This window comes from Carlito syrichta, unplaced genomic scaffold (genome assembly GCF_000164805.1).
Source record: "Carlito syrichta isolate Samal-C Ts95f unplaced genomic scaffold, Tarsius_syrichta-2.0.1 Scaffold316442, whole genome shotgun sequence".
Lineage (NCBI taxonomy): Eukaryota > Metazoa > Chordata > Mammalia > Primates > Tarsiidae > Carlito > Carlito syrichta.
The window spans coordinates 799,005-823,900 of record NW_007260538.1 but is presented as its reverse complement, the minus strand read 5'-3'; the positions used below and the strand labels follow the sequence as shown (position 1 = coordinate 823,900).

The following is a 24,896-nucleotide window of genomic DNA, read 5'->3' as shown; positions in this document are numbered from 1 at the left end:
TGCACTCCAGTCTGGGCGACTGAGTGAGACTCCAACTCAAAAAAAAAAAACCCCAAAAAACAAAAAACAAAACAAAACCGAACTATCTCTGCTTCCACTGGAATACTCAACTTCTCCTGCCCTACAGTCCCATGCTTTTGATTTTAGAGTGCACTTTATCCGAAATACCTTTTAAACATCATATGTTTAAGTTTTTCCCACTCAACAAGACACATCTTAACACCACTCCATCATTTATTTATTTATTTGTTAAAATTATTTTTTTTTTTATTACTATTTTTTAAGTCGGTATCTCACTGTCACCCTGGCTGGAGTGCAGTGGCACAATCACTGCTCACCATAGCCTCGACCTCCTGGGCTCAGAAGGTCCTTCCGCCTCAACCTTCCGAGCAGCTGGGACTACAGGCGTGCACCACCACACCAGGTTAATTTTTTGACTTTTTGTAGAGATGAGGTTTCATTATGTTGCCCAGGCTGGTCTCTGACTCCTGGGCTCAAGCAATCTACTCACCTTGGCCTCCCAAAGTGCTGGGATTACAAAAGTGAGCCACTGCCCCTGGCGACTACCAGCAAGCATTTACTAACTGCTCTATTTACTTCATCTGATACTGCCCTTTCTTTTACCTAATATGGTTGTTGTATAAAATTAGATTTTCCCTTTTCCCTTAGACCCCTTTCCTGGCCAAGATCTAAAAAACAACAAGGTCTCTTTTGAACTGACTGTCCTCTCTTTGAAGTCGTGATGAAAAGACTCTAAGTTGGGAATTCTTAATCTGATGACCATATCAACCTTCAGGAAGGTTGTGTACCTTGAACTTGCATGGAAAACGTTGTGTGTGTGGTTTTTTGTTTGTTTGTTTGTTTTTTTGAGTCGGAGTCTCACTCTGTCACCCAGACTGGAGTGCAGCTGGGCTCCGGCGATCCTTCCGCCTCAGCCTTCCGAGTAGCTGGAACGACAGGCGCGTGCTACCACCCCCGGCTCATTTTGATTTATTGTAGAGATGAGGTCTCGCCAAGTTGCCCAGGCGGGTCTGGAACCCTTGGGCTCAGGCCATCCACTCATCTCAGCCTCCCAAATGCGCGGGATGACAGGCTGAGCCACCGAGCCTATGTGTGTGTTTTCCTTGAAAGATTCCTTAGCTCTTGTGGGCTTCTCAATAGGTCAGATGCAACGTTCTCTCTCTCCTTCCTCCGCCTCTTCCTCCCTCTTTCGCTGTCTTCTCTCCCTCCCCCCTTCACTCATTCATCCTTCTTTCTTATCTCTCTCCTTCTCTCCCTCCCTCTCTTCCTCCTTTTTTCTCTCCCCTTCCCTCCCTCCCTCCCTCTTTTTCTCCTTCTTTCACTGTATTCTTCTCTTCCTCCCCTTCTTCCTTAATCTTGCTCTCTCTCCCCCTTCCTCTTTCTTTCTCTCTCTCCTTCTCTCCTTTCCTCCTTCACTCTCTCTCTTATTCCCTCCATTCTCTTCCTCCCTCTCCCTCCCTCCTTCCTCTCTCCTTTCATTAGAGTCTTACCTGACATTCCAGTATTTTGGCTCATCCCTCACATCGAGAGATGCTCCCTGGAAGCCCCCAGTTTATCTCTGAGCTTCTTACTGAGATATTGGCATGAGTCTGGTGGCTTGATAAAGTCATCCCAGTAGTGTTATCACATATTAAAGGGTTACTATTCGATTGTTGTTATACTCTATTATGAGTAGTAATATTCTACATGTTCCTATATATATTAGTCTCTTATTATTTTTACAATATTAAGGGCACATGTTAAAGGGTATACTCCTGAACTTTGGAGTTCGGTGATCATTCTGCAGAGAATTAATATGTGAATCTTTATAAATGGGTCTGGTAGGTAGAAACTTCTCGGGCCACTGAGGTGTGAGCAGTGACTTTCCTAGCTGCCTCCTCCGCTGATTTTCACCGACACGCTCTTTATTTCCTCTTCGGGGACTGGTGGACCCCATACCTTTTCCTACTTGGCACATAGAAAAACAGGTATTATATAAGAACTGACTATGAGGAGGCAGCAAGCTCACTAACTCGCTTAAATAGCTGCAGAAACAATCCTGCAAAGCCAACTCGGATTTGTTTCCAGAGGCATGCCTGGAGGAGAGTGGGCGTCTAAAAGCGAGTATTTGTCACAATTACTCCTGTCTCCGAGTAACATCTGGCGATTTCTCCTCACGCATCAACAGGGACCCCTTGGCCCTGCTCTCCCTTCCATGCCTAGCCTGCCTATCTGCAATGCTGTCTCGCCTCCACCAGATCACAAAACCACATCACCCTCAGATGCCCTTAAAGCTCTCCAAACCTGACTGGGACTGGCTGTGGCTTTGCAGAATCCAATATAAGTCACCTAGACATTTCTGAGAGGGAGGGAAAGAATGTTTCTGGATTGGGAATGGCGAAGGAAGCATTTAGAAATGCAAATACTGCTTCCCATAATTATTCACAAATGCTGCTCTGGGCAGTGGAGTGGTCCACAGACCATCACCTCAAGGGATGGAGCCCTAGCCCAGGCAGACGCTGCCAAGCACCTTAAGGCTGGTGTGCTCCTTTGGGAACAGAATCTCTGAATGCTTTTCATGGGGATGGCATGTGTACACGGAGACACACGCATATTTTCTGCTTGGCATGTGATGCCCAGGACCTCACCGAGTCCTCCCCTCTGTCTCCTCTCCAGTGCTGACGGCGCCTCCTATGAAGTCATGCAGGTTGACGTGCAAGTGGAAGAGCCCAGCGACCTGCCAGCCACACAACTGGTCACGTGGCAAGTGGAATACCCAGGAGAGATCACATCGGACTTGGGAGTGTCCAAGATCTACGTGAGCCAGAAGGACTTGATTGCAGTCATACCACTGGCCATGGTAAGGAAGCCCCCGCCTCAGGGAAGGGAGGCAGACCCCAGGGGAAGGGAGGGCACTGGGACCCAGGCCAAGTGCAGAACAGACAAAAAGCCAAGAAACTTGGGCCAGCTGCGGTGGCTTGTACCTGTAACCACAGCACTTCGGGAGGCCGAGGCAAGAGGATTGCTTGAGCCCTGGAGCTGGAGACCAGTAGCGAGACCGCGTCTCTAAAAACAAACTAAACACCCCAAGAGCCAGGGTAGGGAGACAGAAACTGACCCATGCGTTTTCTTTTTTGGCCAACAGTCGATTCTAATATACTGGGGTGCCTAAAAAATGCATATGCATTTTAAGATGTATTATCTATGTATTACTTTTTGACGTACTTTTCAAGTGTCTGGACACTGATGGAAGCCACTTTGAGCACCTCTTGTAATTGAAGAAGTCAAAAGTGACTTGTATTCATCTTTTGTTATTGGTATTACCATTTTAATACAGTTTTTTTCTTTCTTAAGATGTGTAGACATTTTTTTGGCAGCCTCTGTATATACCATATATGTTATAATATAATTTTTAAAACTCTATTCAAAATATATATCAGACCATTATTTAGAAAATAGTCAAACTCCAGGTATTAGATTTGGGCCTGCCATGATGTAAAAGTGTTGCTGATTTAGTAAATGCGTCTGTATCTACAAAGCAGACAATTTAAGGGATCTCAAACACGCATGACTGTAGAGACCATGTAGACTGAATATCTGAGTAAAATGTGGTGACAGGCTTGGCAAACACCTGCCCAGTCTAAAGACCTCAGCCGGTGTTTGCCATGCAGGGAAACTGAGGCAGATTTTGAAATTTTAAGATCTTCTGATTTTGCAAGAGAAGCTGCAAATCCAGCTTTAATGTGAAACATCACCGTGCTCGTGTTGGCAACTGTGTTTCAAATGTGAAGCACATCTGGGAGAGTTCACTTTATCCCTTCATAGGTTATCTGTAACTTATAACCTACAGGACTTAGAACTGAGTCTGACCATGGGCTTCCTAGGATTTGTGGGACAGAGGTGGGCCAGGCCCCAGTGTCTGGTAGACACACTCTCTACGTTGTCTGTGGAGGGACCCGTCACCTGCGTTCACAACAAAACACACGGACTCCTACAGAGCCCTTCCTTGCCCTGCATGCTCCTGGGACCCCTACAAAGGGAGAGTTTAGTTTGTGTTTTCACAACACAAACACTTGGGCACAGTCTTCTGCTGACAATAATCTGAGCTTCCCCCTGTTACAAAATTACTTTGATTTTCAGAAGTAAAGTATGATTTTCAGAAGTAAAGTAAACCACTCCATTGGCTGCCTGCGACCCCCAGACCATCCACGAGAAGACATTGACTGGTGTTTTCATGTGGTGCTGGGAGAACACCAGAAATCAACCTTTCAGTCAAAGGCGTCGGGGACGGTGGCCTGGTACCACTAAGTTGGTTCACATGTGGCCACCAGGAAATGTGAAGGCGGCTGAGGGGCGGGGTGGCTGTGGTTGACTGTGGTTGACAAGGGCTCCTATTAGCTACTTTTTTTTATTTTAAAGACACTGAGCCTCCACCAGTTACTGCCTCATGTGGGACAGTCAAGCTGCTGCCTCTGGGCCATGGGTGGCTCTATGATGGGGAGTGGCCATGGCGTCAGTCTTGAATACCTTCTTATGGGAATTAGCCCTTCCGCTCTTTGGTCTCATGACTTTTGGCAACACTCTCCGAGCAGGCTCACCGCCTGGCTCAGTCAAGGCCGGTCTCCTCATGACCCACACCTAGCGGTTCTCCTGCTTAGAATGCCCCCGATGCCCTTTCCTGTCCCAAACCCTGTTGCTGTCCACAACCTGCAAGGCTTCCCCTCTCCCAAGAGCCCTGTCCTAATCCTCTAGTGACCTCTGAAACTCCCCTCAGCCTATGGCTCCCTTTCTTGCTATGCTACGTGCAGTGCTACAAGATTGTGTGATGGCAGAGCTAGAAAAAATCTCAGCTAAGACCCCATTGTCCCATGTACCAGTTGGCATTGAAAGCAACAGAGCAGCCGGGCTCGGTGGCTCAGCCTGTAATCCCGTGCCTTGGGAGGCTGAGGTGAGTGGATTGCCTGAGCCCGCGGGTTTGAGACCGTCCGGGCAACTTGGTGAGACCTCATCTCTACAATAAATTAAAAAATTAGCTGGGTGTGGTAGCATGCACCTGTAATTCCGGCTACTCAGAAGGCTGAGGCGGAAGGATCGCCGGAGTGCAGCAGGTGGAGGCTGTGGTGGCCGGGAGCAGCCACTGCACTCCAGTCTGGGCGACAGAGTGAGACTCCCACTCAAAAAAAAAAAAAAAAAAAGAAAGAAAGCAACAGAGCTTCCCATGCATGTACCCTATACCCCTTCAGCCAGTGGTGGCTTAACTACAAATGGGTGCCTTCTCTCATGTAAGGAGGATCCTATTGGTGGTCTAGGGCTGGTTTGGTGTTCCATGACATCTGAGACCCAGATCCCATCTTTATTTCTGCTCCAGCAGTCAAGAGCATGGAGTCTGTCTTCATAATGGCCTCATGGTTTAAGATGGGTGCTAGAATGCCAGCCACCACAGCTCTATTTCGCAGACCAGGAAAAGGAAAAGGCATAGAAGACCCAACAGGGCCAGTCTCTTTTTCTTTATAAGGAAACAAGCGTAGGGCAGGTATTGCAAGGTAGTGAACAGTATCTGTAACCATTCTCCTTTATTTCCACATGAGGAAACTGAGGTACAGAGAAGTCCCTTGTCTTGGTGCTGGAGTGTCTGTCTTCTGCTCTTCACTGGTCTTTATGAAAAAGAATGTCACCACCTCATAGTCTCCACTTACTAATTATGTCACTGTACTTAATTTCTTTGTGCCTCAGTTTCCTTATCTGTCAAGGGGGGAAAGAAATAATGACTGCTCATGGGGTTGTTTTAAGAATGAAAGAGTAACTCAAAGGTACTTATTAGAGTACCCAGCCTAGAGCAAACACACAATGTTAGCTATTACTATGCTGAGTTGCTGAGTGCAAGTTGTACACCATACCCCAGCAATAACATTTTAAAGTCATTCAGGAAAGGAGCATGTTCACAACCCTCCTCTTTCACATTAAAGAAGAAGCCTAGGTAGCATGTAAACGCTCACTGCCTCCTTTTAAACTGTTTTAAGATAGCTTGAGGGGTACACACGGTGTTTGGTCACATGGACATATTGTACAGCAGTGAAGACATCTGGACTTTAGTGCACTCAACACTCAGCCCGTGCATATGGTACCCGAGAGGTGATATTCCATTCCTCCCCCTTCCCCCTCCTCCACCTGAGTCTCCAGTGCCCATGGCACCATCCTCTCTGCCTCTGCAGACCCTCAGCTCAACTCCTACTCGTAAGCGAGGCTCTGTGGTGGTTTTCTGATCCTGCGTTACTCCACTCAAGCTGAGGGTCTCTGATTCTTGAACTGAGTGGAATGCATCACATTGAAACACCTGGTCTGGTGAGTTTTCAGCAACACTCTCTGAGCCGCTCCCTCTGGCTTCAACAGGGAAGAATCAGAGAGTCCCGACTCATCCATCTTTGTACTGGGAGCTTTCAGAGTCTGCTTTCAGGGAAACCTGCCTTATTCTCACACTGGCTTGGTTGGTAGGAGAATGTTGCCATGGGGATGGAGTGGGGGTTACCGTCATTAGATGACTTTGGTTTTGTTTCTTCTATGTTTACTGAGAGATATTCGAAGGGAGTCTGGTATCCTTGCATCCATGGATCGATGGATGGATGATACGAATCCCTGATATATGAAAGCCACAGAGGGGAAGCCTGCCCACCTGGACCGTGGTGAGTGAGTTAAGATCAGAGTCACAGGGGGCTCAAAGCCCCCATGAGGAGTCAGATTGTTTCATGCTGGGGAAGCCGCCGTGAGGCGGTCGGCAGGGGAGTCATGTGAACGATTGATGTTTTCAGAAGATCTGTCTGGCGGTATATAGAGAATGAATTTAGGAGGCCAAGATGGCATTAGAGAGAGTCAGGGGACTGTATTTTGGCTGCTGAAAAAAAGACCTTAGAACACTGCCAGCCTGCAGAGCTGGATGTGTACTTGTCCTGAATGTGAGCTGCCTGAGGCTTATCAGGTAGTTCCAGGGGAGAGAACGTGGCCTCCCTCTACCCTGTGGGGAGTGACCCCAAGGATACTGGCCTCATTCCCATGACCCGACCTTCATAGCAGTGACATCCACATTGTATCCAGCAGGAACAAGTAAAGGAAGCAAGGGTTCCCCTTCATCCTAAGTACCCCCTGCCCCCACCTTATCAGCCTAAGAGGTCAACCAGTAGCCACATCTAGAGGCAAGGGAGGCTGGGAAGGTGGGCTCTGTTCCAGGAGGCTGTGTGTCCAGCCAGAAGTACATAGCAGATAAAGAAGGAAGGAGTGCCTGAGGGGACCTACTGACACTACCCAGACGATCCTGGTGGCCGAGATGATAGCCATGGGCTAGGAGGAGCATCCCTAGATGACTGGACTTCCTGGTGCGTTGGATACAGTTGTGCAGGGAAGAAGAAATCGAGGATGCATCCTAACTTCAGGCCCACACAAAAAAGTCCTGTGTCAGCCTGGCATCCCAGCACTTTGGGAGGCCGAGGCAGGTGGATTGCCTGAGCTCGTGAGTTCAAGACCAGCCTGGGCAGCTTGGCGAGACCTTGTGTCTACAATAAATCAAAAAATGGCCGGGCATGGTAGTGCTCGCCTGTAGTTCTGGCTACTTGGAAAGTTGAGCAGAAGGATTGCCGAAACCCAGCAGGTTGATGCTGGGGTGGCCGTGAGTGTGCCACGGCTCTCCAGCCTGGGCGACAGAGTGAGACTCCAACTCAAAAAATAAAAGTCCTGTGTATCTCCATGACATCAGCCCTCAAGCTTAACATTTAAAAGATTTTCTATTGTAAAATAGCCTATGTTTTACATTTTTGTACAAAAATCCTTGCACACATTTTTTGAGGGAAACTTTTAGAAATAAATTTAAATCCAAAGGATATGCAATATGGTAATACTTTTTTTTATAATGGTTGTCAAACTGCCTTCCGGAAAGTTTAACCGATTTACAACTCCACCTGCTGCGTGTAATGACACTCATTTCCCTACAACTTCACCAGCACAGAATATTAATATTTTTTAAATAGACCATGTATTAAGCAAAAATTATATCTCAGTGCTGCCTGAATTTGCCCTTCTTGGGTGACATTTTTTATTTCCTTATTAAATATTTGTTCTTTGCCCATTTCTTTTCTCATTGGAAATCAATTTGTTGCTTTGTTATAAAGCTTTTTTAAATAATTGTTTTAAAAAACCATAACATTAAATTTATCATCTTAACCATTTATAGTTTGGGAGTGTTAAGTATATTCACATTTTTGCGCAACAGATCTCCAGTACTTTCTCATCTTGCAACACTGAAGCCCTATATCTACTGAACATGAATTCACAAACATTGGTAACCATCTTTTGATTTTCCATTTGTGCATAGATTAGTGATACTAGCCTTTTGATTGACATATTGCAAGTATTCTTACCAATTTACCATTTACCTTCTAATTTCACCAGTCATATTTTTTGGCTGGAGAGGTTTTTTTCCTGTTTGTTTAACTTTTATGAAGTCAAATCCATTGATCTTTTCCATAGTGGAAATCCCTCTTCTCCCCCTAATTATGTCAAAAACATAAATATAAGCTCTTCAAATAATAAAATATCCACACAGCATACCTAAATAAGTAAATCTAGTCTTCAAAAAATAATACAGAGAGTTAGTACAGGTGTGGCATTTTTAAGCTATTTTTTTTTTGAATTGTGATCTCACCCTGTCACCCAGGCTGGAGGGCAGTGGCATGATTATGGTACCTCCCAGTCTTGACCTCTTGGGTTCAGATAATCCTTCTGCCTCAGCCTCTTGAGTAGCTGGGATGATAGTCACATGTCACCACACCTGACTATTTTTCTATTTTTTTGTAGAGATGAGGTCTCACTATGTTGCCTGGGCTGGTCTCAAACTCCTGGGCTTAAGTGATCCTCTCACATTGGCCTCCCCAAATGCTAGGATTACGTGCACAAGCCACCACACTGGTTAGCATCTTTATGCTATTATCAAGGACTTGAGATCAGCTCGGGCAAGACTCGTGCCCCCTCCATTCTTTGCATGAGCTATAATTTCATCTCCAGGAAGCTCTGAGATGAGATGCAGTTAAGGACATGCATTCAAAGCTACTTTTCCAAAAGGTTTTTTTTTTCTTTCAATACTTTACATTTCCCCCTGATGTCTAGGGTCTTGAATGCTGCTTTATTTTTTTATTCCTGTCATGTATTTATGTGAGTTTTATTGCAATTTTTTTTTCTGTTCAGGAAATCATGCTTTACTTGTGTTGTAGGTAAATATATTTTTGTCTTTAGGGAGATAAACTCCGAGGAAAAAAGTCATTAAATGTGCATTAGCATCAGTCTATTAAGTGTGTATCTGTAACCACATGTCAGTATATAGATCTGGAGAACAATATTTGCACTTTTTAGAAGAATTGGCATCCTCTTTATAATGATGCCAAGGGTCTTTCCAGGGAGAGAAGGCCCAGTTTCAAAAGCTTTCAGAATTCTTCTCTCTTAACTGCCTCCTGAGTTTTGGCTAAAACTCAGAATACCGATACTGATATACACTTGAATACCTTATCAGCTAGTCCTCTAAAACATGTGAACAAGTCCTCTTTTTTTTAATTTTTAATTTTAAGGATGTGGGATATAATTCAGGGTTAGGTATACAAATGTTCGTTATGCAGATACCCTTGTTGATGAGGTGTCCCCACCCCTTCCCCCGGCAGATTCCCACTAGTGCCAATCCTTTTCTTATAGTATTATGATAGTTGTTCAAGGTCTGCTTATGAGTGAGAACATGTGATACTCAGTTCTCTGTTTCTGTGATAGATCACTCAGTATGATAGACTCTAGGTCCATCCAGGTTGCTGAGAAGTTCATAATTTTGTTCTTCTTTATGGCTGCATAATATTCCATAGTGTATAGGTACCACTTTTTAAAAATTCGGTCCTCTTTCTATGGGAAGCATGGTTGGTACCATGTTTTTGCTATTGTGAGTAATGCTGCAATAAACGTGCATGTGCGGATATCGTTTTCATAGAGTGAATTGAGTTCCTCTCAGTGTATTCCAAGCAGGGGGATTGTGGGGTTGTATGGAAGGTTAATTTTTAGATCTTTTAGGCATCACCACACTGTTTTCCACAGAGATTGTACTAGTTTACACTCCCACCAACAGTGTAGAAGTGTTTTCTTTTCACCACATCCTTTTCAATATCTGTTGTTTTTTGAGTTATTGATGATGGTCATCCTGACTGGAGCTATATGGTAACTCAGTGTAGCTTTAATTTGCATTTCTTTGATGACTAGTGAGGCTGAACATTTTTTCATGTGTGTGTTGGCTTCTCGTATGCCTTCTTTTGAAAAAGTGTCTATTCATATCTTTTGCCCACTTCGTAATGGGGCTGTTTGTATTTTCCTTTCCGGCATTTTTGAGTTCCTTGTAGATCCTAGATTTTAGGCATTTGTCAGACATGGAGTTGGCAAATAATTTTTCCCAGTCTGTGGGCTGTCTCCATGCTCTCTTGATGGTTTCTTTGACTTTGCACAAGCTTTTCAGTTTGATGAGGTCCCACTTGTCTATCTTATCTCTTACGGCATGAGCACTTGGGGTTTTGATCAGGAGTTGATTGCCAGTTCCAATTTCCATAAGGGTGTCTCCTGCATTTTCTAAGATCCTTATAGTTTGAGGTTTTACGTTTAGGTCCTTGATCCATTTAGAGTTGATTTTTGTGTATGGAGATAGGTAGGGGTCTTGTTTTAATCTTCTGCATGTGGTCAGTCAGTTTTCCTAGCACCATTTACTGAACAGGTTCTCCTCTCCCTAGTGATTGGTAGTGGAGAGTCCTCTTCATTTTAAAATAAAACACTTTTTAAATTTCTCCTGGGTAGTGGCTGTCTGGGAATTGTGGCCGTGGTTGTGAGCATGAGAAACGGAGGTGGATGACTACACTCCTCTGGCATTTTAAGAGCTTGCCCTCCAGTGCTGGACTCCTAGCCAGCTTCTTACTCACTCTGTGGCATAGTTTTGACTACCAAATGTTGGTTATTAGAATTGACCCAAGGCTGGGCACGGTAGCTCACACCTATAATCCTTGCACTTTTGGAGGCTAAGGTGGGAGGATCACTTGAGTCCAGGAGTTCAAGACCAGCAAGAACCTTTCTCTAAAAAAACATAACAAGACCCTGTATCTACAATTTTTTTTTAAATTAGCCAGGCATGGTGTTGCACATGTATAGTCTCAGCTATTAGGGAGGCTGAGGTGGGAGGATCACTTGAGTCCAAGAGTTTGAGGCTGAAGTAATCTATGATCATGACGCTGCACTCTAACTTGGGCAACAGAGCAAGACCTTGTCTCTTAAAAAACAAAAAAGAATCTGGGACTTCGGATAAAACTGAATCAAGAGATACAGTCAGGATAGGCAATGTCCATATTATCCTTGAAAATAATCAGAGAACTCTAACCCCACAGTGACTTGGTGATGGTGGTGTTACGTGGTACTCATGGTGACAAAAGGGTACACACAATGTATCTGCCAGACCCAGCTCTGAAGATCTTTGGGGAAGGCCACAGAGTTTTTAAACAGAAACGAAGGATACAATGTGCCTCTTGCTCTTCATAAAGTGCCATTGGATATAACGTTCTTAGCTTTTTCTTAAACACGATACTGATGGAAAATGCAAATGCACCTCAGAGCCCTCTCACCCTACCCACCCTCCATGTCACCCCCCCCCCCAAGGAGTCTCCTCTGCTCCTTAAAGTCAGACTGGATCCTTGCTGACCACTGCACTGGGTGCACCCCATGATTTCACTGCACACAACAAGTGCGGTAGGCAAGTCCAGTGACTCTGACATGCGTGAGTTATTCTTGCTGGTTAAATCATGCATTCGGAGCCCTAATGGGCAGGAACCACACCCGAGGTGCTTGGGAGGACATAGCTCAGTGTCTTCCTTCCACTTGCCCTGTAAGTCCTTCCTCATCTCATTCTATTCTTTGAACCCTGCCGTATTAGTCCCTTCTCTATTCCTTAGAACAGAATAGCTGCAATGAGGGCACTTATAAGGAAAAGGAGTCTATTTCTTACAGCTATGGAGGCTGAGGAATCAGGGACCTCGGGGTCAGGGAGCTGCAGCCAGTGAGGACCTTGACTCTGCAGGGTCCCAAGGCCGAGCACAGCATCACATGGTGAGGAGGCTGCCTGCGCTGGTTCAGATCTCTCTTCTTCTTCTTATAAAGCCCACCTGTCCTCTCTCACGATAATCCGTTAATCCATCAGCCCATTAATCCATGAATGTAATAAACCATTCACAAAGGTGTAGTTCTAACTGCCCAATCACCTTTCAAAGGCCACCCTCTCAATACCGCCTCACTGGGGACTAAGTTTCCACATAAGGATTGGAGGGGACATTCCCACCATAGCAGCCACCTCAGCCCCTCCAATCTCCAAGCCCCTTTTCCAAAGGGGAAGCAGCTAGACACCAAGGCACCCCTCCTGGCATTCAACATTTCATACTCAAACGCCGCTTTCTTGTTAGGAGACCCCATGACCCAGACATTCGCATGTGGGAGTTATGCAGGTTATTCTTGGCCAGACCCTCCACTGACTTGGTTGAATGTCAAGTTCTTTCCTTGCATGAATCTTGGGATAGTAATAAAGCAGCCATTAAGAAATCTCTTCTCTCCTTGTCTCACTTGTATCTTTTCAAACCTTCCCGATGAAGGCATGTTCTCCTAAACCTGTGATTCAGTAGAAATATTCCATTTCTGTAATCCTAGCAGACAAAACTTACCCACATTTTTAGAACCATATAATTTCACTATTGCCAACCTAATGAAATACATTTTAAGTCAACTCTACTGAGTCGAGTGCATGTCTCTCCTTAACTAAAATGAACTTCCTGTTCACCAATCGTATGCTCCCCTCATCTCTAGAATCTCAGGATTTCTTCTCCTGACACGACCATGTCATCTGTATTATCTCCTCCCGATACTATGATTATGCTCAAGCCATATCCTCTTGACACTTGTACACCCAGGAGAAGGCACGGTACACGCGCATAGTATATGCCTAAAAATGCTTGTGAGAGCATAGTCTTGCTGTCTGTTGGGGTACACGGGGGTCTGTGAAGAAAAAGGGGGGAACACTGGTCACTGACCTCCCAGCAGTTTTGAAGTTAACACGGGCAATGTGAGGTGACAGTCACCCACCAAGATAAGAACTTGAGAAAAAGCCTTCAAATTACGGAAGGAAATGTCCTCTCCGGCTTGAGGAATCAGATCTCTTTTTTATTTCTGGCATAAAAGCAGATTCTTGCCTCTTTTTATTTGACTTTTCATAGTATTCTTTTCCTGTGTCAGCCTGTTAATTAATGTGCCAGATACCCTCTGTTGTTTTATTCAGATTTCTTGAAAATTTGGTCACACTGTAGAGCACACCACTGCTTTCATTTTAGTACTTTCTCAACCGAGTGCAAATTAAGATGCTACAACAGCCCTTGAGAAGAATCTCTGTTCTGCGGTGCCTTCCTGCTTTGTGTGTTTGTCGGGTAACTATTGCTCCCTCGATGGCAGTCACAATAATTATGCCAAGTACTTACTGTTTATTAGGTGCCAGGTGTGGGTCTATGAACTTATGTATACGTGTGTATATACTCATCTAATCCCCACAATGACCCATTGAAGTTGGTACCGCTATTATCCCCATTTCACAGATGGATGAGGGAATACAGAGTTGGAAGAACGGCCCCGGGTCACCCAGCTTAATTGCTGAGCCAAAATTAGATTCCAGATGGATGGACTCCAGAGCCCACGCTCATAGCCAGTCCACTGTACCCCTCTCCTAAGTAGAGACAGACTTCAGGCTGCTGATTAGCTCAGTATGCAAAAGGATCTTGGGAGATTGCACTTGCAAGGGAGTGTACTCATAAAAGGACGGGATTGAGAAGTCTTGCTGGAATAGAAGAAGTTATCTGAGAATGAATTATTTATTATGCACAGAGCCACTGCCTTTTCTGTTCAGCCCACCCTGTTGCCTCTGATGTTCCCTAATGAGCCGTCCTCTCCAGAGGTGATTTATAATGAAACAGCAGTGGTGGGGTCTCAGTGCTTTTAAAGGTACATACTGCAAAACAGACGCAGGAGAGTTATTGCTGTGGTTGCTCGCAAGTGGTTATTACAGTCTCAGCTGTTATACAAGCCATTGCTATCCGCGAGCAAATGCTCCTGATGCGACTCGTTGTGTAAGCACCGCAGAGATGCAATCCATTCAGAAAGCATCGACCAAGCCCCCCCATGCACGAGGCCTTGGCTTTTGTGTTGAGATCCAGCAGAGTGCACGGTCCACTCAGGGAAGGCAACAACTAGTAAATAAGTCAGAAAATAATCCAGCAAGATTATTCCCAAATTGGCATATGTGTGGAAGGAAATAGAACAGGGGGTGATGGAGAAAGATGGGTGGAGGCAAGCAGACAAGGCTGTCACTACAGAGGTGACATTTGACCTGAGATGTCCCTCCAGGGAAGGACTCAGCCTGGGAATGATGTGAGGAGGGGCAGTTTTCCAACAGAAGGAAAAGCGGTTGTCAAGGCCCAAAGCAGGGCCCAGATTGGCATGCTCTTGAATGGAACAGAGTCTAGGGTAGCTGGAGGCAGTGAGGAGGAAAAGCAGTGCTGGGAGATGAGGTCGGCGTGAGCAGCACTGGGAGATGGAGACCTTTGTCAACCATTGTGCATGTCACCAGCTTTCTGACCAAGATGCTTACGTCTGATCTAATTTATTATTTCTTTTCTATTTTTCATTTTTTGAGTTGGAGTCTCACTCTGTCACCCAGGCTGGAGGGCAGTGGCACGCTCCCAGCCACCACAGCCTTGACCTGCTGGGCTCTTGCGATCCTTCCACCTCAGCCTTCCAAGTAGCCGGAACTACAGGCCTGTGCTACCACACCCAGCTAATTTTTGATTTATTGTAGAGACGAGGTCTTGCCAAGTTGCCCAGGTGGGTCTCAAACCCATGGGCTCAGGCAATCCTGCCTCTGCCTCCCAAAGTGCTGGAATTACAGGCGAAGCCACCAAGCCCAGCCTTGATTTATTTTTAAAATATCACTCTGAGTGCTGTGAGGACGGATTGGAGGCAGCAGTAGAAATAGAAAGACCACTTTGGAGGCTGTTCTGATAATCCAAGTGGGAAGAATGCTGGCTTGAACTAGGGTGATACTGGTGATGTTGATGATCAATGGAAGGTCCCATGACGTAGCTCCTGAGTATAGCATGAAGACTCGTTTCTAGACTGGACAAGGGGCGTGTTTGAACAGGAAAGAGCAAGTGCGAGTCTCGACTGGACGGGACCGTCCAGTGAAACTTTCTGAGATGATATAAATGTTCTAGTCTAAGCCATCCAATATGGCGGCCATGTCCATGAGTAGTTATTGGGTTTTAGAAATGCAGACAGGCTAGTGGCAATCAGGTTACACAGTATAGCTCTAAAGTTTTGGCTTGGGATGCTCAGGGGGACGTCATGCTACCCATGGAGATGGTGGGCAGTATATACTCCATCTGCTCTGTGGACCACTGCTCACTCTCTGCTCTACTCTGTACCCTGGAATCTTTCTGTTATGAACTGCATCAAACAAGCTGACTTGTCTGTCCACTGGCCTCTGCTTTGGCTTAGCCAGTGGAAGGCAGTGAGAGGAGGTCAGCTAGATGGTCCTTCCATGACAGACCAGTTTGTCAACGGCTGTGTGCTCTATCAGAAGCAGCTACTGGCCGGGCATGGTGGCTCACGCCTGTAATCCCAGCACTTTGGGAGGCCAAGACAGGAGGACTGCTTAAGCTCAGTTGTCTGAGCCTAGCCTGGGCAACATAGCAAGATGTTGGGTGTGGTGGCACACACCTCTAGTCCCAGCTACTCGGGTGGTTGAGGCAGAAGGATTGCCTGAATTCAGGAGATCAAGGCTGAAGTAAGCCATAATCATGCCACTGCACTCCAGCCTGGGCGACAGTGAGACATCCAACTCAAATGAAAAAAAAAAGCAACTCTGCTATTGTCAGTCGACTCTTATTACTCGACATCAGTAATACAAGTGGTGGTGTTTAGGTTGCCAACACAACACCTGTGCTGTTCCACACTTCCATAGTCTCATGCACACCCTTATGATAGATGTGCCAGCATCTGAAGGTGCTGTTTTTATGTCTTACAGTGTCATTCCTGCCCCAGAATTAATGTATCCAGATACATATTATTTTACTGTAAACAATTTGCTTTTATTTCTCTTTTATAACTCAGTTAAAATACAACATTGATTTTTTTAAAGTATGCACATTGGTAGATTATATTGTGGTTTTTATTTCAGGACAGTAAAGAAAGTGTGACTTTATTTGATGGAGTGGTAACTTAAGTGGGATTGAAAACAATGGGGTTGCTAATATTTCCTGAAACAGGGCAGGTAGGAAATCTTTTCAGCCTTGGGAATTGCACGTCCTCTCCATAGCAATTCCACCCTATTTGAAGTCTAAAAGCAGCTGTAAGCATGTAAGCAAATGAGTATAACTCATCCCAGTAAAGCTACTTATGGACACTGAAACTTGAAAACTTGAATTTTATATAATTTTTATATGTCATAGAACAGTGTGCCTCTTTTGATTTTTTTCAACCATTTATAGATGAATAAACCATTCTTAGTTGCAGCTATTCAATAACGATAGCTTGTAGGCCATGATTTGCTGACACCTGGTCTAATGTCAACATAGACTTTTCTTATCCATGTCTGAGTTTCTCCTTCTGGAGGTTGAAAATAGCCCCCTCCGTGATGCAATCATGATATAAAGTTTGATCTCCTTGAATGAGGTCTTTCCTAAAAGTAAAAAAAAAAAAGTAGCATTATCCTGAGAAGAGTATATTTTCCGCAGTGAACAAAGATGGCTTTCCCACCGTACCGCACCCCTGGGATGTTTCCACAGGATTAATCAGGGCGGTATCATTCTCAGGACCTCAGGTCTGCAGCTCAGCCTGGAGCCGTTAATCCCGGCAGGAGCACACCCTCCCAATGTGCAGCCTTCCATCTTATCAGAGTCCCGGAGGCCTCCCACTTGCGTGATTTTTGTTCTTGCTAAATCTGCCTTAATGCCCCTCACATTCTTTGATTAACTTCATCGTCTTCCTCTTTGGTGGTCCCCACTGGATGGTGTCAGAACTTGTTTGCTGCATAGCTGGCCAATTACCTTGGAATTAACCTCATTATCAGAGAGTTGAAGGAAGTATAGAAAGAACTGGAAACTTATTGAAGGGCACGTTTGCAGCTAATTCCCAGGTTCCATGTGCAGAAAGCCGTTTCCTTGCCTCTTGAATTGCTTCCTAAGGGCTGATTCACTCTGTAACATCCAAAATTTTAGCAGCTGCTACCAGAAGGCAAAAACCCCTTTCAGAAGGGCTGGGTTGTGTTTTGGGCATTTGTGCCAACTGCCAAGTTCACAGTCCTCTCTTGTGTACGTGGAACTCATATTTCTCACAAGAGAGACCACCTAAACCCAAACTCCGACTTTTAGGGAACCTCGGGATCCATGTGATTAAGATATCATCCAAGCTTTGCCTGGCTTATGTGTTGTGGTGGATTTGATTTTGGTGTTCTGTGATGTGTCGTTCAGGTCATCATACACAGAACCTGGCCCCATCAGAAAGGCCTTCCTGGCCACCTTATCTAGAGAGTACCCGTCTGTCTGCATCCCCTATCCTCGGGTTCTGTTTCTCCAAGGGTGTCTCTTATACCTAACACATCATATCTTGAGTTTGTTCAACATGGGAGCCCCAGGGAGGAGGGGCACTGCCTGTTATGTTTGTCCTGGGTCTGTAGCAAGTGAACTCCTGTCCAGCCCCTAAAAGAAGTTCCGTAAACATGTGGGTGCTGAAGAATGTATCAGAGGAAGTCAAATTCAGACAGCCTGCCTGGCAGTTCTTAACTGTGAGGCCTTTGGGAAGGGTAAACGGTCTCTCTGCGCCTCACTTTCTCCCTGTGCTAATGGGCATAATGAGAGTACCTTTATAGAGTGATGTAAACATGAATGAGTGTGAGAATTAAGCACAGGCCCTGTCCCTGGGGGCTTCACAGGCCCTGTCCCTCGGGGCTTCACCGTCACTGCTGGAGCCGATATTGACAACAGCAATGCCAAAGAAGGTGTGTTTGGGGATATTAGCACAAAAAATTTGTAGTTACCACCTGTTATTCCTACAGATTTTCCAGGAAATTCAAGAAAAAGTAAACTTTGAATGTCCTCTAAGGTTAAAAAGACTTAATAAGTCTATGATATTTTAAATAACAGGCAATAATGAGTGTGTAATATGTTTGGAGCCTAAGCTCTCCTGTTAGGGTGATATCACATTCAAGCCAAACTGATTGATGCAGAAATCAGAGTTTATTGGTTCACCCTGTGAGACTGGATTCATTTGGCTACATGAATAGTCAGACTGTGCCAGATTATGCCACCACCTGACCCTAAACTGGTAACATATACCAGACACCTTGATTCATCTGAGGCAGGCTTCCTAAACTTGTTATAATCATGGGGGCAGTATCACCTTGACTAGCAGAGGTCAGCAGCCCCGAAGGAATAGGCTATCAGTAAAGGATGAATACTGGGATAAAATCAGGCTTCTTAGCCGGGCCTGGTAGCGCGCGCCTTTAGTTCCAGCTACTTGGAAGGCTGAGGCGGAAGGATCACCGGAGCCCAGCAGGTCAAGGCTGCGGTGACCGGGAGTGTGCCACTGCACTCCAGTCTGGGTGACAGAGTGAGACTCCAACACACACACACACATACACACACACACACACACACACACACACACACACACTCAAATCAGGTTTCTGATAGGAAGGAATGGGAACCAGGTAAATATGAAGGTTGCCAAGAAAATCCTCAGCAAAAAAAAGATTCTATAGAGTTTTGGGTGAAGGAAGAAGCTGCTTTTCCATTTTCATCACAAAATAAATCTTTAAAACCCTTCAAAAAAGCCACTTCCTAAAGAAAAGTTGCTTTAAAATATCAAAATAATAGCAAGGCATGTGAAGAAAGAACTTACTCACTGTTCCTCATTGGTAAAACACACGTGTGTACAGCCAGAAAGAAATGGCCCCCATTTTCAAGATGGCATTGCTGGCTCTGTGATCCTTCATGAAGCCAACATGTCCATCCAACAGTAGCTGGTCATCAATACCTAAATGAAAGTGCTTGGCTGGTAATATTAAAAGTTGAACATTGGGCTTTAGCCAAGATTTAAGGCTTTGAATGTACTATTTATAACCTGTGAACTTCCCATCAAAGGGGATTTAACAAACGTAATGGGGTTCTTTGACAATCTTAAGCTCAAGACCAAACTACTTCTAATCATATTTTCCTAAAGAATCAGCACTTTTATTCAGAATCAATTTAACGCTCTTTGGCTCACTGGCAGTGATGTTTTGGTTTGTTAATTTATCCAATGCTAGATAATTTTTTGTCTGTTTGGAATCGGTTCACAGAGCTTGGTGTTAATTCCCAAGGCTATAGCAAATGGGCACGTATCCGTTTCTCTAATGGAATAATGGTGTGTGTCAGAGAATATTGTGTCTAGATCAGAAAAGATGGAAAAAGTTGCTCTTTAAGCGTTTTTAATTGTAAAAACATGAGAAACATAAATAGTCATGGGAAAGCAGGACTTTTTTATGCCTTCTGGGTAGCTATATCATTAAACAACAGAATGGCCACCCTGCAGTCGAATTCTTTAAAATTACTACGTAAGGGATATGGCAGTTACAGTTCAAAGTGACTTTTTACACAACTTATTTTTCCTAAATCCATCAGCAGCAAGCTGTGGAAAGAAGCTCTTGAATTGCTCTGTGTGTTCCACGCAGATCTGTTTTCCTGACAATTTTTTAATGGAAATGGGGCCTATCGGTTTTTATGAATTTGTCGTTATATGCAAGTATAATAAGGCAACATATGGAGAAGAATGGGATGATTAAGAAAAGGGTTTTGCAAAGCATGTTAACAGAAATCTGAGAGTCCTAGCCATTAAATCTTTCATTTCCATTTTGAAAATGTGTGTGACTAGCTGGCTACTTATTTTACTTAATGTAAAAGTGTTAGGTATTACTCACTCCTTACTATGTGTAACAGATTCCGATTTTTAAAAAATGGAAAAAAGATAAAGTTCTTTCTGATATATGAAAGTGGTGGCAAATTTAACCTTCCAGTGTATGAATCGGGGTGTCATGATGGGACTTATGTCTTTCTAGACAAATCCATCCTTGGTTTAAAGGAATTCTCTTTGTTGTAATAAAATTGGGAGATGATAACATACAATTCAGTTACTGAGAAAGGATTCAACCCTGCAAAATAACAGGCTATCTCCTAGACGTGTATTGTATTTTGCTATGTGGCCTATTATGCAGACACTACAAAACGTCTTACTTATACAGTACCATAAGAGAGGCATTATGGCCATTTTACAGATGGGAAAATTGAGACTTGTGAAAAGAAAATAAGTTACTGGAAGTCACATGACTAGAAGGGTGTGTCTGATCACCTGCACACGCATGTCTATTGCTGCACTATTCACGATAACAATAACATGGAACCAACCCAGATGCCCATCGAAAGTGGACTGGATAAAGAAAATGTGGTACATATACACAATGGAATATTATGCAGCCATAAAGAAGGACAACCATATGGACTTCGCAGCAACTTGGGTGGATTTAGAGTCTATAATACTCAGTGATCTATCACAGAAACAGAGAACAGAGGACCACATGTTCTCACTCATAAGCGAACCCTGAACATTTACCATAATACTATAAGAAAAGGATTGGCAGTAGCAGGATACTGTTGGGGGTGAAGGGAGCAGAACACAACATCAATAAGAGTACCTGATCTCAAACCAGGCAAAGTAGGGACCAAAGGGAGACCTAAACTTCATCTGTCTGATGTGTTTAGGTATACTTGTATGCCTAATCCTGAATTGTACCCCACATCTTTAAAATAAAAAATATTTTTTAAAAAAGAAAATGTGGTCCATATACATGATGGAGTATTACACAGCCTCAAAGAAGGACAAAATCATGGACTTTGCAGTAACTTGGATGGACTTGGAGACCATCATACTACGTGATCTATCACAGCAGCAAAGAACTGAATACCACATGTTCTCACTCATAAGCGGACCCTGAACACTAGTCACATTAGCACAAGGGTGGGTTGGCAGTTGCTGGGCACTGCTAGGGGAGGGAGAGAGGGAGAGAGACACGTGGCGACACAGCAGGAACCTGGTCCACTACCAGGGGGAGTGAGGGCCAGCTAGAAGCCCAAACTGCATGCAGCCCACTTATATAGCAAAACCCCACAGATCTAAAACAAATAAAAGAAAGGGTATATGTGACTCCAAAACCGATGCTTTGAAACCACAAGGACTTAGCTATGGAACTCTACCAGGAAGAACATGCAGAGACGTGTACAAAGGACACAGACATGTCTATGTGCCTTCTGAACGTGTACAAAGGACACAGACATGTCTATGTGCCCCCAAAAGAGCAGGAAATAAAACATTAGTCCTACACAGGGATGGATGAGAAAGGTCTACCTCGGGCAGTGGTCCCCAGCACATTTATCTGCCTAAAAGATTGATGGAGTAGATCTGCTGCATGACTGAGTGGTGGGCATAGGTTGCTGGGAGCTTTCTGAATGAAGAGAGAAGATAAATGAGACTCACAAAAAGGAAAGCCCAAGTTCATGTCTCCTCTTCTCATAGCAGCAGTGACAAGTCTCTATCTTGGTGTCTGCCTCTTCTTATCTATGAAGTAATGTCACAATGGCCCCATCCACTTAAGAGAATTCTTGCCATTTTGTCAGAAAGACCAATGGTGACATGTTTTAAAACAACCTATGAATTTTTCATATTATGATCGGATTATCTCTATAACATCTCTACTTGGAAACTGTCTGCTTTTATTGATCTTCTTGGGGACAGAAAATGATGACTACCTCTTAGGTAAGCCCACGACTTTCTATATAACTAGACATAATAGGTAAAGATATGGATAAAATATGGATTATGAATATGGATGATAGAAAGATAATATAGCTATAAATGTCATATATATATGTTTTATATATATATATCCTGCCATTTAAGTTCATGAACTCAATGGTCACCTTTGAAAGTCCTCCCCTTGGGAATCTATTTACCGATGCCCACACCTAGTCCACCGATGAAAGCAGTTTTGGGACTCTTTTTCTGGAATAGCCATCAGAGCCATAGTCCTATTACCCTTGAGATCCTGAATGTCATCAGATGTCTTCCTTTCAATATTTCCTTTATCTTCGGGTAAAGAAAAAAGTCATTGGGGGCCAGATCAGGTGTTCTAATACAGTTATTTGTACAGTACTGTCAACATAAGCGCACGGTGGCAAGTTTGAGAACTTAATGGTCAGAGCTTAACAAATAATGACGACAGCTCGGATGGCCAATCCAGAAAAAGAGTTCCAAAATTGCTTTGATGGGTGCACTGGGCTCTGGTGTTGGTGTATCACTTCCCAAGGGGAGAACTTCAAAGGTGACCATAGTGATATTCAGCAATGAAGTATGGGGAACTTTTTCCAGGATGGTCAGCGAACTTAATTTTTGAACCTCATATATATATTTATAGAGAGAGAAATGTGGAGATAGACTATGTAGAGATTATATCTAGCTATCTCTCTTTCTATATCTATATTTATCTATCTATCTGTATCTCTATCTATCTATCTATCTAGATAGATAGATATATATAGAGAGAGAGGGAGACAGAGAAAAAGAGCGAGAGAGAGAGATCCATAATGCTCGTGTCTAGTGGATGACTTTCTGACATTTCATTACCCACTTAGCTCACTCTTGGTACCTGTCTTTCCCATGCCCTTATATCCAACCCAATACCTAGTCCTGTGGATTTCACCTCTTATCTATTTTTCAAACCAATCTTGTCTTCCTATATCCACTGCCCCTGTTGTACTTCAAACTATTCTTACTTCTAAAGTAAATCATTACAAGTGTCTCGACTCTTAATCCCTCTCTCTGTTCTTTTCTATACTGCAGATAGTCATGTTTTAGGACTTCACCTTGGATGATGCCACTATCTCCTGCTAAACACATCAATGACTTCCTTTGCTCTGAGAAAAGATACCAGAATACTTAACGTGGCGTGTAAACCCCATCCTATGTGATCTAACGCCCCCTGCCTTTCCAGCTTCTTCTAGTGCTGTCTTCTTCTAGCCCTTTCTAACTACAAGACAGCTGGAAACTATAGTTTTTTCCTCCCTAAAAATGAGTTGGTAGATTCATAGCACAGTCTCCAGCACAATGTCCCAAAAAGTGTCTCTTTCTTAGTTCTAAATATTCCTCAGTTCTATCAACTGTTGTTATTCTCTAACTATTCTGGGCAGCCTCCTGATAACTTTGAGTCCATTAGCATCTTCAGAGATGATGGCTTATATTCTTTTCAGCGTTCTGTTGTCATCCAAAAGCCTCAATTTTCTCCTCCAACTTAATTTGTCGTTTCCAAACTGAAAATAGTATTCCAGGTGTTGACTGACAAAGAAGAGAGTTGAGCCAGTAATATCTCTGCATTAACATCAGCCAACCTGCTGTGACTCTCCGTAGGAAGCCATATCGCATTGCTAATTCTCAATTCCCGAGTCTCTCTGGCTTTCTTATAGGCTGGCTTTCTTATAACATCTTCACTGTGATTGTTATAGTACAGAAAGAGTTCTGAGCCTGGAAGCTAATTTTGGCCTTTCTCTTTAAAATATAATCTCACTGGACACAGTCCATCATCATTCCAGCCTGTTGAAATATTTTAGGATCTTGATTGTGAGATTGAGCATTCTGATGATAACTCTGTTTTATGTTGTGTATAACTGAAATTAGCGTGTCATCAATGTCCTTATTCAGTTTATTAATGTAAGTTTTGAACAGATCAGTGATGGACAATACCCTCCGTGGATTTCCAAGATTCTGAGACAACTTGGACTTCAGATTTCCTTCCTACCACATGGGGCTGCTTTTTTAAAAATCTACTTTTCTTGTTTCTTCTCATTTACGTGTCTCACAAACACTGGACTGCCCTGAGAAACAGTCTTTAGAATTAGTTTCTTCCTATATTGAGTCTCTGATGATCTCATCCTTCCTTGTGATTTTAAATACCATCTATTTATTGATAATTCGGAGATGTGTGTCTCTAGTCTGAAACTCTTCCCTGAACTCCAAATTCAGCAATTTCTCTTGGCTGTCTAGCAGGCATTCAGACCAGCATGTCCTAAACCAAACTCCTGATCTTCATAGTCCAAATATTTTCTTCTTGGAATCTTCCCCCTTTCAGTCAATGACAATTGCATCATTCCATTTGCTCAAACTACGGGATTATTTGCTCTTAAACCCAAATCCAATCTCTCGGTTGGTACTAATAGTTCTACCTTCACAATATGCCCAGAATATGCCCATTTCTCATGCCAGTCCCAGAAACAAGCTATCATCTGACTCAATTTTACTTGTTTTTCTATTTATTGTTTATTCCCTGGAACTATAATATATGTTTATGGGGGAAAAATATTTTGTTCATATATGTATTTTGAGAATCTAAAACAATTACTGATATACAGTACATGTTCAAAAATGTTTTCAGACATAAATAAGTTAATGAATAAATAATAGATGTCGCTGAGACGGAAGGATCGCCAGAGCCCAGTAGGTCGAGGCTGCGGTGGCCAGGAGTGACCACTGTACTCCAGTCTGGGTGACAGAGTGAGACTCCAACTCAAAAAATAAATAAATAAATAAAAATAATAGATGTCCTCTCATTCAGATTTATATCACTTCCCATTGTCTGCGAGGACATCATAAGATTTTTTTTTTTTTTTTTTTTTTATGAG

At 43.7% G+C, this 24,896-nt stretch overlaps 1 protein-coding gene across 1 annotated transcript in view; it reads left to right on the top strand.

Moving 5' to 3' along the window:
• TMEM132D (transmembrane protein 132D) overlaps positions 1 to 24,896 on the top strand; it is a 636,541-nt gene that overhangs the window by 367,440 nt on the left and 244,205 nt on the right. Inside the window, exon 4 of the mRNA XM_008074438.2 lies at positions 2,677 to 2,860. Coding sequence (XP_008072629.2) covers positions 2,677 to 2,860 — 184 coding nt within the window. The remainder of the gene's footprint in view (positions 1 to 2,676; positions 2,861 to 24,896) is intronic.